This window comes from Athene cunicularia (assembly GCF_003259725.1).
Source record: "Athene cunicularia isolate RWA chromosome 1 unlocalized genomic scaffold, athCun1 chr1_part2, whole genome shotgun sequence".
Taxonomy (NCBI): Eukaryota; Metazoa; Chordata; class Aves; order Strigiformes; family Strigidae; genus Athene; species Athene cunicularia.
Genome location: NW_020799092.1, coordinates 79,794,718 through 79,809,133, shown reverse-complemented (window position 1 = coordinate 79,809,133; position 14,416 = coordinate 79,794,718). Strand labels below are relative to the sequence as shown.

Below are 14,416 nucleotides of genomic sequence, written 5' to 3'. Positions count from 1 at the left end.
CATCCTAAATTTGGGTGATTCCAACATGTGATTCCTTTTTGCAGCTGCAAGGACCAGCTGTGTGTGAGGTACATTTATTTGTATAATAATATGTTGGTGTGCTTTGTATTTTAAGGGTGGTTTTGTTCTCTTTTTTTGGGGAGGGCACTTTTATAAATGAATATTGGTTTGGAATGATAAGAGTCAATTCATATCAATTTAAATGAAAGTATTCAATTTAATTTTGTCTTTTGGGGTTGATGGGAGTCTTGTATTTATTCGATGACTCGCTCATCAAGCTATTCGGAGTATAAGCAGTCCCAGCAGGTCAGATCAGAGCTTCTTGGGGAAGGGCTAGGAGTAGGAATTTAAGGAATGCTGTAAAAATAGGGGAAGTGTGCAGTGATACCGTTTTACCTTCAAACGGGTAGTGGAGTGGGACTTTCCTGAGCCAAACGTTGCATTTTTTGCTTATAATTTGTTGATGGACTTCTCTTCCTTTATTGTATAATTATCTTTTGAACCCAAATGTGCTTATGATAACCGCAATGCAAACCAGCTTTTCATTATATGTTACTTGGGAAAGGCTTGAATTATTTTTTTCATTGTAAATCTACTGCTAGAAAGCCTCACTGTTTCTCTTCCATATGCGCTTGATGGTTTCACTGTTGCATCTCATCTTCACCTACAACTGCTTTTCTCTAGGCTGGAGAGATCTAGTCCTAATGTCCTATGAGTCTGAGGACTTACCTTGCCAACTAGTTCATCGGTCTAATTAGGTTTCACAACCAGGAAATCTTTTTCTGATCCTCATCCTAATTCCTTCCTGTTGTAAGTCCCAGCCCAAGACAAGGCTTCAGAATGTGCATAACTTTGCACATGCAAATGTGGAATTACTCACTTCTGGAAGTTCTGCTCGTATTTATGTGCTTTGCCAGATTTGAGATCGTAAATTCTCTCTGTTAATCTTAGAGATGCTCTTTCCTCCCTGTATGCAATAAATAAGTTGTTGCAATACAAGGAATGGTTTCCACTTGGCTTATGCTGAAAGCGGAACAGATATCCTACCAGCATACCAGGTGTTTTACCAGGTGGGAAACATTTACTAGGTAAAAAACCCAACCAACCAACCAACCAATGCATCTATAAAGGTCAATAGTACTATCTGCCAGTCTTTGTTGATAAACCAGATTTTTTTCAACATACCAAACTTGACTTAGTACTCTCTAGACATAATTAAATGTCTGTCTTCAAGCAGCGTGTGCCTGTGAATATGCTGGAATGTGTCTTTCCTCCTCATCTCCATCCTTAAATTTCAAAGGTCAGAATGTTTGAAATAGATTTTTATTTGCTTTTAAGAAGGCTGGGTGAGAGATGAAATAAATGAGAGGATGACAAACATTTGCCTGGTGGTTGGTTAGTGCTGGGATTTTAGAGGAAAGAATCTAAAAATAACATGGGCAGTATTAACACTGGAGCTGATCACCGGTAGCACAAAAGATACATATATCAGCAGGAGGAGTAAGTTGTATTCTGACTTCTGTGTAAGTCATTTATTTCCTATCACTACACACATTTAACATTCTCCATTGTAGAGCAGAAACGACTGGTTCTCTTCTCCCATTTCATCATAGATTCGTTAGGCAAACTTTCTTTTACACCTTTTGGAAAAGTCACACTATGTAGTCAAGTGTAAATAAAAGCAAGAATCAACTCTACAATCCTTGATCTTTTGCTGGCAGCACTTCCCACACGGTAATTTTGAGGGCTCTGTGTGGGCACAGTTTGATTATGGACCGCTTCGTAACATCAGTTGTAGATATTCAGAAATCAGATCCGTGGTATTAACTTCCAAATGATTTTTAGAAGAACGTAACCATTTGGTTTGTGCTTTACATGTTTCATAATGCACTTTCAAGTCATCACCTACTTAATGTGCGAAGACAATTTTTAAAAATAATTTTAATAGAAAGAGTAAATTAATTTAAAAACTAAAAATAATGATGCAGCAGTAAGGACCTTCATTACCATATGCCCTTTTGTCTTTTTTCCCTGTTATCTACTCCGCAACTATTTTCTATACTGTAAACACGTCCTGCAAATCCGCTCAGCAGAGATGCTGTTGGAAGTGGCGCTTCTTGGATGAGGTTGTTTTAAAAACAGAATAACCCCCTCACCACCACCTTTTTGTATCATGATGGAAAATACCACTGTCTTGCTGCTGCTTCAGGCTTGTCGCTTACACTTCATCTTGGAGCTGACCTTCTCTCTAGGTCTTCTCAGCTAGGCTTACATCTCGCTCTTGCCGACTCTTTATGCAAAACACCTCAAACGTGGCCTTTCTTGTCCGTCTGCTCAGCTAAATCCATCACTATTCAGGCTACGGGTTGCTGCAATGGTTTGGGGTTTTTTTTTATTCTTATTTTTGTTTGCCCCCCAGCCGTGAGAAGTGAAATGTTGCCCTGATGATGACTGTCGAAAGCAGTGCTGTAGATGATTCCCTACCTCATATTCACATCAACTCCATCCACCCCGCCACTGGCTTCCCCTTCCCGGGCATCACACGCGAGTCACGTGTCGTCGCTTTTCAAGCCCTGTATGTCACATTTCTCCTTCACTGCTATTTCCAGTTCCCTATATACACTCGTGTTGCCACCTTCCATCCCTCACTCATCCAGTTTTCGGACAAGCACTGAGTTTTGCTGTTTCTCAGAAGGAATTTCTGCTAGGTGGAGACAACGTTAATTGATTAACTTCCCGCAAATCCCCCTAAAAATCCTCTTGGTTGCTCATGAAGCCCTTGAAAACAATTAGGCTGTTGTTATACTTAGCGGGCTGCCTATTGCAGGGGTACAGATTGCCTCAGTTTCCTTGTGTTTCACCATCTGTTTGCATCAATTGGATGTTCCTTTGTGTGTGTTATAAGCACACTGAGAAAATAAACTTTTTCTTTTTTTTTTTTTTAAATTTTTCCATGCTACCTAGTGCAGCTGGGGTCTGGTCACAGCATGTCTTCTCTCCTACGTGAGTAGAAATAAATACTACATGAGTAGAAATAAAAACTCTCTAGTGCTGGGACATTGGGTCTAACTGGTAGCATGTTCGTTTACAGGGGTTTGTTTTGGAGCTAACGCTTCCCTGGACAACAATGGGCATGACAGGGGGGACAGCACGTGCTGGGGCCTGTGCCCAGTTTGTGGTTTGGATGTGGATTTGCTGAGCTGCTTGTTTGGAGGGGAAGGCACAAGGTTTTACACTTAAAGGATGCGGGTTGTGCTGTACCGTGCTGCTTGGCCTCGGACCCAGAGGATCGTCTCTGGTCTGTTTTATTCAGTAGCGTAGAGGTAGCTGTAGATGCCAAGGGTTATACAAATAAAAACAGATGCTTTTGATAGGTGTCAGCATTTTAATGAAAAATAAAATTAAGCCCTGGATACTTCTGGCCACCTAATGGCACTATTTTTTGTAACGCATGCTGGGTTTCTGTCGCTATTTTTTTCCCCATATTTTATGACAATTGCCTGAAGTCCTGATCTGGTGGGATTATGCCAGATACCTGCACAGTTGGAAACTCATCAGCGATTCAGATTCCTTCAGTCAGAATGTCAGTTTTATCACAAAACTTGTAAAGCTTACTGTGGTGATTTCAAATTTCCTCTTTAGTAGACATTTTGTTTGAATGCCATGAAGGGGTTCCTTTCTGGGTGCCCCCAGGAGTACAATAAGCTATGCTCTTTGAGATAGGCTAGATGAGTACAAAGTTACCTTCATTAAATTTTCTCTTCATGCTTTAGCATAGAATATTTCTTTTTCAAACTCTCTCTCATTTTCTTTTGTGTCTTCATCCTATTACCTTTATGAGATTGCGGTGCATCAGCTTGATGGAAAAGGTGGGTGCATGGCTCCCTTGGAGGTTTATTCCAGCACACAGAAATATTCTGCTAGGATGTGAGGTACTTGAGGAGCAGCTGGAAAAGCAAAAGCAGATCAAGTAATTGTAAACTTAATAAAAACACATCGTTACTAGCGTGCCAGCGCAGCGCATATCAGACTGCTGTTCATACTGACTTCTGCGAAGAAAGGCATTTTAGATTTCATAGAACCACAGAATGGTTTGAGCTAAAAGGGACCTTAAAGACCATCTAATCCCACTCCCCCTGCCCCGGGCAGGGCCACCTTCCCCCAGCCCAGGTTGCCCAAAGCCCCGTCCAACCTGGCCTTGAACCCTTCCAGGGAGGGGGCAGCCACAGCTTCTCTGGGCAGCCTGTGCCAGGGCCTCACCCTCCTCACAGGGAACAATTTCTCCCTTAAATCTCATCTAAATCTCCCCTCTGTCCATTTAAAACCATCACCCCTCATCCTATCACTACAACACCTTGTAAAAGTTCATGCATGTTGATTCTGTAAAGTAGTTACTGAGTTGTGCTGAATGGAGATGGAGATCTGGCAGTCCAGGTTCACTATTATGGTATGTATTTTTCCTTCTCTTTAGTTGTGAAATTCCTAAATTAGTAAGTAAATAAATACATAAAATGGTGGGACACTTTCCCTGCCACTTGTCCCAAAATAAAGATCTCTCTCTCAGGACATGGGATAGTTCAGGGAAGGGACCTTGTGGTCAAAGCAGGGTCAGCTCTGGGACCACACCAGGTTGCTTTATCCGTTCAGGTATTTAAAACCTCCACATTTTCACTGTATGTTCTACACAAGTACTGGTTTTGCACTGTTTACCTTTTCTTACAAGCTTTTTTTCTTTAATCAAGCCCCACAGACCCTTAAATGACCCTTATTTATAGGAACTCTAGAGAACTTCTCTCTTTGGGAAATACTTCATTTCCCTTTTGAGGCGTTTCCTTGCTGTTGGCTGTTTCTGACCATCCATCTGAGAGTCCTGACATCCATCACCAAACAGAAATCAATCACAAACCCTTTGGTGGGGTTACCATCATGCACGGCGCAACCTTCTTTCCTGAACGGGAGCTCCTGCGGCACGTGGTTTATGGCCATCTATTGTTAGACAGTAATCTCATTTAGCATTTTCCCCAAAGTGCAAATAGTGCATTAGGGCAGCGTAACAAGCACAGCAGATCAATACGGAGATGGTGCTCTCCTTCAACAGATTAATCCAAGAAAATGGACTTTGTTGACTTGAAGCGGCCCTGTTCGCATTGACCTGCATCGGGTCTGCAGTGCCTGGAAGGACAGGCAATGGGCTGAGAGTACCTTTTGAAAAATCACCAGTGAAAAGTCATAGTATGAAAACAAGTAGCTGTGGGGCAGGAGACGACGCGTCTTACAGGGCTCTGATATAGCTGGCAATGTAAAGAGTCCATGGAAGCATTCAAAGGAGGAATAATGCATGGACTTTGAATGGTCATTAACAGCGTGGCTCAGGGGAAAAAATAATCAAAAAAGCCTCTTAATGTGGGCTAGAGTACCTTGTTGAAATGGCTTTAAATACATCTACAGAATTTATGTGGCAAATGTAGCAGCCCATTTCCTTCACTCTTCACCTTTATATAAGACACACTCTACAAAGTCATTTTAAAGTCAGTTGTGAATAACGGCACAGCTAGCTTGACTGTGTGTATTTTCTCTTAACTCATAGTCTATTGTATTGGTTTATCAATCCAGACCAGGATTTCAGGTGTTTAAAATGAGCTCTGGTTTAGTTGGACCTCAATCATCACCGCCGTGAGTCTTATGTCTACAAAGAGCATTCGTGGTCCTTCCTCTTGTACTCCATCCCAATACAGACCTTGCCATGATCAGGCAGCGTGCAGCAGTTTATGGTCATACATTTTGATGCCTAACGGGCTTTTGAAATGCTTGCTGATATCAGCAGAGGGGGGATTAAGGGAAAATCCTCATCTCTAAGAGTCTACAGAAGTTTAAACTTTCAGATCATAAAGTGTGTAAGCACCGGGGACTGCATTTAAATTCTGTTTTAGGCATTTCACAGATGTATGGTAATGAATGAAAAAAGTAAGAGGGGTGTTTTATATAGGTACATACCGTAAAAACAAGGTGACTTAACATTCCTTTTTTTTTTTTTTTTGTACTACATCTTGAGTGATTGCCAAGAAGTCAATTCCCCTAAGGAACAGCATTGTGCTTCGCGTTTCACTTTCTTACTGTAGTAAAATAGAGATCTGACTTGGCCAATCAGCAAAATCAGAATGAACACAATATTCATCTGAGGATACTGTGGCTGATGAGTCTCATTTTTTTTACAACCTTACTGAACTAAAAATAATGTGGGCTGGTGTGGATGTTAGAGTAGCCACTGTCAGGCTTTCCTGGTAGGGTGCATGGGTTAAGTATACGCAGTTCACACACGTAAAGCAAATGGGTGTTTTCAAGGCACATGAACTATAAATGGTTTTTAAATTTTTATGTGTTTTCTACCATTAAAATATTTTATCTTTGGTGTAAATGTGATACGATTACCTCTTGTAGAAATGAGTACCTTAAAAAGTATTTTTAAAGTACATGTCCAGTTACCTTAAAATGTCAATGGACATGTCATGTCTGAAACACTTTGCCAACATTTTGTAAATTAATGATGCAAATGAGAAGATCTTTGTCCAAACAAGACTGGATTTTATGGGACTGACTAAAGAAGCTTCCCTTCTTTTGGCTTCCACTGAAGGCAAAAAGTCTATCGCATCAGCCAAAAAGATGGCAAGAGTGATGGATCCACACAGTAAAGAGAATAGACAAAATTCCTAAATAACTTGCACATCTGGCGCCAGGATTAGAACTGAGGTGATGGGAAGGAAAGGATGCACTAAAAATAGAGGCTATCATCAGATCAGTGAAAGTAGGTTGTATAATGTGCTGATGGTAGCAGGGTTTTTATGTTCTCGAGGTCAGCCCAATGGGTGATTTCACTTTTATGCAGGAGCAATATTTAATGAGGACTATGTGGTCATCGGGCTATAGAGCCACGAAGCTTTCCTGTGCTTCTGTGGCTGTTTTTCTAACGTAGGTGAGATCGGATGTGCTTTGCCAATGCTGGGATCTTCAGTTAAAGATGTGTGCCCATGTGAAGTTGGATGTTCATTTTCTCGACCAAATGGAACCTCACCGGAGTACTGGATCAGGACGACACTTGTGGTCCTAGTAGCCAGATTTCTGCAGCTCACGTTGATGTTTGCATCCGATGTTACCCACTTTATAACCCAAACAGCCTTTCTTTATAAAGTATTTTCCTTCACTGCTATTATTTAGTTTACTAATTTAAACAATATTTAAAAAAAAATAAAATTATGTCTTTCCTAAAGACTTTTTGAGAAGGAAACCAAGTTCTTTTCTCTTTCCCCAGGCGTTATGAGTCTCATCCAATCTGTGCTGATCTGCAGGATAAAATTCTACAATGTTATCGGCAACACGCTCAGGAGACCCTCAGCTGCTCTGCCTTGGCTAGCCAGTACCTGCGTTGTGTCAATCATGCCAAACAGGTGAGTTAGGAATATTGCCACTGAAATAATCACAGAATCAATCACAGAATCATCTAGGTTGGAAAAGACCTTGAAGATCATCCAACCATTGACCCAACACTGACCGTTCCCAACTCCCCCAGATCCCTCAGCGCTGGCTCAGCCCGACTCTTCAACCCCTCCAGGGATCCCGGGGACTCCCCCCCTGCCCTGGGCAGCCCATTCCATGATGGAACGAAGAAGATAGAAAGGCTATTGGATTGTCCAACTAGTCCTTACGTGCTAAAGCAGTACAGTTGCCACTATATCTGTTCTCACAAGCTCTGTGGAGTCCACTTCCAATTTAGTTAAATGCTAGTGGAGTCCACTTCCAATTTAGTTAAATTTCCATCTCTGCCCTTGGGAAGCTATTGTTTAGAGCAGTAGCTGTTGCTGTTGGCAGATGTTTCCTGGTATCTGCAGTTTTAGCAGCAAAACAAGGGCATTAAACTATATGGTGCTGTTTGTCATAAATATGACAAATGAATGGATGTTTCAAACTAGATTGCTCACCACTTGGAAGTCTTGATTTCCCTTATTTACTCTGAGAGTCTAATACTGCCCTTTACCTGCTCTTGCCCTGCTCTCATCCAGTTTTCTAGGGTATGGGTTGTTACCGTAGGTTAAAACCTTTACGTTTTATTAGTACAGCATAAGGGAAAATCATAGTAATACGTACATCTTTCAGTTAAAAGAAGCTAAAATTTCTAAATATTATTCATCTTCCAAATATAGAGATGCATATGTTGACCTCAGTTGTGTTCTTAAAAAAGCCAGTTGGAAATGTGCTTATAGACCATGTACGTCGTGTGTCTAAAAAGCGCTTAAATAAGTGTGATGATCTTTATTTCTGCTAAAATCTATCAGTTAATATTTGAACATGTGAAAACGTGTGCTCTAATGTGTTAACAGAGACCCAGCAAGCACGTCTGGTATTTGGTGATGATAATCATTTTCACTCGAGTTAATTCTGCCTCTACAGACAAGTAGTAAGACTTTGACTATAATCATTCTTGGTGAGCTTTTTGCTGCTACCTCAGTGCAGCCTTGCTCTGGTATTGCCGAAGATCTTGCCGGCCTTGCCACTGCTCCTGGTCTAGCACTACGTAGGACGTGGTAGGAGGCAACGGTTGCATGGCAGTGCCAAAGCATCTCCTCAGTCCACAGTGCTTAATACATTTGTGCAGCGCTGGTACTGATCATTCTTTGTGGCTATAGCTAGTCCGCTCCTTTCTGCACAGGCAGCCTGGCTGGGCTGGCCATGCTGGAAGCCACTTCAGGTAACGGTTGTAGCATGGTCGTTCTCTGAACGCTGCAGGACAAGGACGATTTATCTGGCAGTCCAGGCAGCTCTGAAATCACTTTATGATACTAAAGATTTTTATTAGCAGTGGAAACTTTAAAGAGGATTCATGTGATGAAAAATAAAAGCTGGTGAGATCACCCTGTCCCTTTCAAAATCATCTCCCTCGATAGATAGTTGTTGATGTGTCCTCTTGCCCACTCGTTAATGCACCAAGCTCCTAAGCTCCTTCATTTCCTTAAAAACTCTGCAGCCTATCAGATCTCCCTGCTTATGAAAATGTTCCCTATTGTCCTAGCCTAAGGCTTTCTTTCCTAAAGCTACCGACACTTTATTAATTTTATAAAGATGGTTGAGCCATGCTCAGACACCCAAGCATGAGAAGGGGCAACCAGCTTTGTCCAGGTGCCGTCTTTGGGCACAGAAGCTGCTGGTGGCTCCAGCTAGGAAATTTTGCTCATCTCCTTCCTCCCTAAGCTGTACACTTCCCCATGACCTTTTGAACGTTGTTTTTTTTTTTTTTCCTTTAAATTGTATTGCAGGTTTTTTTCATTAATTCCTACTATGACAAACAATGATTGGTATCTATCTTTGTTTTGTCTAAGTTTTCCTTTAGTGTGATTTTTTGTATGCCAAAATCCAGTCTGAAGTGACTGGACAATGGTGGGTTTGAGCTGTTTTAGGAAAAAGGCCAGTGAATAAAATTAGGTTGTTATGTAGTGGGCTAGATTTTAACCATGGCTTGCATCACTTGGAACACTAATCTACTGTATTTGTAATTTTGTATTATTTTTTAAAGTAACAAAAAAATTTTGGATTAATTATTTCTAGATGTTTAAGCTATAAGTAAAGTTTGTATCTGATAGGAATTTCTTCAGAAGACTGTAATAAAGATGAATTAATTCATGTTCAGAAGGTGCAGGAAAAGGAAATTGCATAAATATGAGCATTAGGTTTAAACACCCTTTTAAATACCTTTTTTGTTGAAGATCTTCAACCAAGCCTGTCAAGTAGTTAAAAGTGGTTTCCTAAATGTTTCTTACTCTCTTTCACACATGCTTCAAGATGAGAATTCAGAGAGGTTTCTCTCTTATGATAACAGAGAAAGAGAAGCCTTTTATGATGGAAATATTTTCAGGCAGGAACAATTGTTTTTCATAATGAATATCAGCCCTCTATAGCTCATCCTCCATGTGTTGCAGCTGTAATTGTAATTATTTTATTTGCTGATTGCCCAGAAGTCCAGACAAACAGTGACTTCGAAATAATTGCTAAATGCTCTTACAAAATACTTCAAAATTACCTACTATATGTGCTTGGTTGGAAGGCAGAGAAGTGGGATAAATAGCAGCTTCAGAAATGAAAAAGTTAACTGACACTGGCTACAAGAAACAAACAAAGAAGAAAATTTGCTAGAGGGAATAGACCAAGATATTGAAAACCAAATAAGTTAACTAATCCGATTTCCTGGCAGTGAGTCTGGGCACTTGTGCTCAGGCTGAGCACACTCTGTGCTTTTCATAAATTGAATTTATTGACTCCTCTTTCTTCCCTATCTTGCTTATAATTATCTCACCCTCTCTTCTGTATGCTCCTTATTTCTCATCCTGTCTGTAATCTCATGTCTCTATCTGTCCTTTTCTCCCCTTGTTAGAAAAGCCCAGAGAGTTGTTAATTCAGAGGAGTTTGACACGTCGTTGTATCTTCACTTTAAATCTTTTCCCAAAGTCATGAGCAGCTAGTGAGATAAATTAAACTCTTATTATTAATGTTTGCATTTGATTATAATAGTAACAGAGAGCAAAACTTACTTAATGGAGCCATTAAGGGGAAGATGGTAGGATTGTCTACGGTGTGTATTTGTGCTCCCACTGGTGAAGTAACTCCAGCCAGATCAGTCACTGCACAAATACAGACCATCCAGTGGCATTTTAATCACTTACCTTAGTCTGCTGTCCACTGATATGGACAAGGTGACTGTTAAAATACCCTTTTTATTTCTCTTTTTTTTTCTTTTTCTCTTCTCCCTGGGCTACAGTGAGACCTAATTCTTATACAGGAACACAGCTAGTCTATCGTTTAATGAAGTCTGTGCAATAGTTTCCTATTAGACCACTGAATTTCAGAGGGATGCAAGTCCCTGCAGGCAGGTGAGATTTGAAAGTAGTTTAGGGCGTGATACCAACAGCTGCTGGTGCCTGACAGCCTGCCTGCAAAACCTTATCCTTAAGGCTCTTCAGCCTTGTTGTAACTATTATTTTAATTTGTAGGATAGAGGGGTCCTTAACTGTGCATCCTTGTTGGAACAGAACCATAATTTTAGCTTCATCCTCCATTATTTTTCCTAGATGCTATCTTAAAATCTAGTAGAAAAATAGGTAAAAATAGTGTGGCTGGAAATGCTGAACCGCAACACAATATAAAGGTTTTTTATGTCTTTTATGGCCACCATTTAACACTACCTTGATTGATGGAAGTTTATTATGGAAGAGTCAGACCAGGTTTCCTTCACACCTACATTGGTGTAATGAAAAAAAAAACAGAAGGAAAAAAAAAAAAAAAAAAGGTAAATTTTTAGGTGGTGTTAAATGGCAAGAGTCAGTAAAGAACATTAAAAAAACCCAAAATGTAGACAAAACCAAAGCAATCCCTGGGACACTGTCTATTGGCTGAAGATGAAATTTAGTGGGCAGAAATATGCATGTGATGAACAAATGCCTGTGATTTCTTTCCTTAGGATACTAAATAAATTAAGTAACACAATTTTTCTCAGATCTTTTGGGATTTTCCTGCGTTAACTTATGCAGTGTTAAATTTATGTAAAGTTAATATTCAGCCCAGTGATGGCTTCGAGCAAGTTTCTGTAATGTCACTGCAAAAAGAGTCTTCCAGGTAAAGTAGCCTTCATCAGTTTTACAGAAATCTCCGTGGGGATGCTGTCAAACTGAGATTGGAGATTTTGTTAACTAATAAAAGTTTCCCTTATTTTTGTTTGTAGTAGCACCTAGGGAGCATAAAGCCAACTCCTTGTATTTTGTCAGCGTGTACTTCTCCATCATGGATTGTGGAAAATATTTGCAATCCTGAGGACTTGTTACCACCTTGTCACGTGCACACACACTCCTGCTCCTTGGTAGAGCCCTTAATCCTTGCACAAACACTGCTTGGTCGAGTTGAATGGTTCACCGGGTTATTTTTAGAAATACTGTGAGAATTTGGTTAAAGACATACGCGACAACAGGTTTTTCATTCCCTTCATTTTTAATTTTCTCAAACCCTAACTTCTCTGTCTCTGACAGTGCAGCCCAGCCTCACAGGACAGTGTGCCATGTCCTTCCAGATAGTGCTGCTCAGATCTTGAATCTGCTGCTTGTAGGTCTCCTGTAAGATTTCAGGGTTTACACTTGGGCTTGCTCCTGACATAGGTCCTAAAAAATTATCTAATACCTTGCTACCATTCCTTACAAGGAGACTTATAATTACTGTCTTCCCCATTTCATGGATTTTGTAGGCAAGAACAATAGATTGCCATGGTCAATGTTGGAGTCTTCCCATGAACGTAGATGGCCTCCAGCGTGCATCTGCTGCCTAGCCTGTCAGCGTCCTGTTGGATCCCACTTTCTGTTCTCCGTACTGACTACACAAGTAGTATCCATAGGTGTGCTCGTTTCTGCAGAGCCCTTATTTCTAGATCGTGGCAGTACGAAGCTCTTAGTAGAGCCCTATGTACTGTCCTTGCAAGGCTGCTTTTTCACGGTAGAGGCCAGGACCTCTCTGAAGAGTCAAGACCTTGACGCAGGGCTCTCTGGCCTGGCAGAAGAAATAACTCTTGGACTACTTCACAGATCTGTACTTTTAGCTCTTGGTGGCCTGACTGAGCACAGGAGGTGATTAATGAAGCACACGGGCAGTGCAACATGTTCAGACTGTCGAGATTTTGGTTATGACTCAGAACTCAGGAAGGAGGTAGATAGGGGAGATACTTAGTGTTGTATGACTTCAGGATCTATTTCCTTGAGTATGTAATTGCTAGGAGTAGGATTTATCTTACTGTAAGGTCAGACTTTTTAATTTCCTTAATAGCTGTAGCACTAGAGCCGTGATAGCATTAGGATGGATGAAAAAGAATCATTACTGCAACTCTTCAGGCCTCCAAACGGCTTGTTGAGTCCTTAAATAGCTCCATTCTGCTTCTGTGACTTGTCTCTGTGGTAATGTGTATGTTGACAACGTTTCTTTTTCCATGTTTTTATTTTTAAAATTGCAAATTCTAGGAAGAAATTGTAGCCAAACTTCAGGGAGTCTCTGGAATAACTTTTGAGTTACTCAAATATGTGTTTCTCCCTCTCTCTTCCCCCCGCCCCGACTGTTTTCTTAGCAGAGCATGCTTGGGAGAGGAGGATAAAGGCATTGTCCAAATCAAGCACAAGACCATCAACTCGTAATTTCAGCAGAAGAGCATTTTTTGCCCAAGAATGATACGACAGCCCATTTACAGGGCAGACCAATAAAGAGAAGAACTGGAAGAGCCATTTCGAGAGCAGCAGCCATCACGGCTCAATCAGGGTGACCATTTGAAAAGCCAAGACCTGTATCTTATTACATCAGAAATCGTACATCCGAAGATACTGCTCGGTCTTAGTAAAACCCACTTATTGGTGATTGAATGAAGGAAAAGAAAAGAACCTTTCACTGACCGTAGAAAGGGGGAATATCCTTCAAATGCTGCTATTTCATTGTAGAATCTCCTCAAAAACGTCTCGCTGTAAAAGGCACGGGTATGTAACACCTGGTGTGCCGGGACGTGGCGGTGCTGTGGGAGCAGGTCACCTGCTGCTCCACACCGTACAGCCTGTGTTCGCTGCTCGGATTAAAGTTTTCCTTACAATACATAATGACATAAATTGTGCTTTAACTTATTTCACAAATTCTATAACTTAATGAAGTCTCTCTCCAGGCCTTCTGCTGGAATGATGTTAATGATCCAACACTTAAGATGTAACACGGCCTTTATTTACGTGAAACGATTCTGTTATGCTCCTCACTCCTATCAAGTACTGACGAATATGCCTCGGTCTGTACCAACAATAAATATATTTTATGCACAAGATTGATGTTTCAGTCTGTCTCTCTTTCCTCTTCTCAGAGGCGGATGGTGTTCCCTCTGCTGCGTCAATCATGTTTTTCCAGCAGATGTTATTGCTGAAGCTTTAAAGCAAAGACTTTTATGCATAACCAACCTTGGTTCAGGAACGGTACTTACATATAACTGTTTTCCATCACAGCAACCTAAAAAGATCCCACGTGGCAGTGTGCTGTGATTCATGCACCACCAGAGTTTCCTTTCTTGGAAAGTACTTGTGAATGAAAGGGCATACAGTGCCCAAAACTGCAAACCATCTTTCTGCAAGTACCCAGTTTTATTTAATTGTTTTTGTCCCGATAACGGCTGCGGCATTCATCTTACCAAGCAATCTTAGGCAAGATTTTTTACACAATAGTAATAGTAACACTGTCAACGGAGCAGTGTCTCTAGAGCCTTCTGCTATTTATTTACCTGTTGTGTTGCTCTAATTGGCTGCGTTTGAACTGCATCCTACTGTACAACTGTGAGTGCACCTGCAGATCTCATTTATATTCAGATATTGCCAGT

General features: G+C 40.8%; 1 protein-coding gene across 4 annotated transcripts in view; it reads left to right on the top strand.

Moving 5' to 3' along the window:
* Positions 1-13,873, top strand: part of CHCHD3 (coiled-coil-helix-coiled-coil-helix domain containing 3) — a 168,708-nt gene extending 154,835 nt beyond the window's left edge. For 2 of the 4 annotated variants that reach the window (XM_026868499.1, XM_026868497.1), the window contains 2 exons: positions 7,307-7,442; positions 13,145-13,873. In XM_026868499.1, the coding sequence (XP_026724300.1) occupies positions 7,307-7,442; positions 13,145-13,168 (160 nt within the window). In that variant the 3' untranslated portion in view covers positions 13,169-13,873. Of the gene's footprint in view, positions 1-7,306; positions 7,443-13,141 lie in introns of all 4 variants that reach the window. The other 2 variants (XM_026868498.1, XM_026868496.1) reach the window with 1 other exon arrangement.
* Positions 13,874-14,416: the final 543 nt, after the last annotated feature.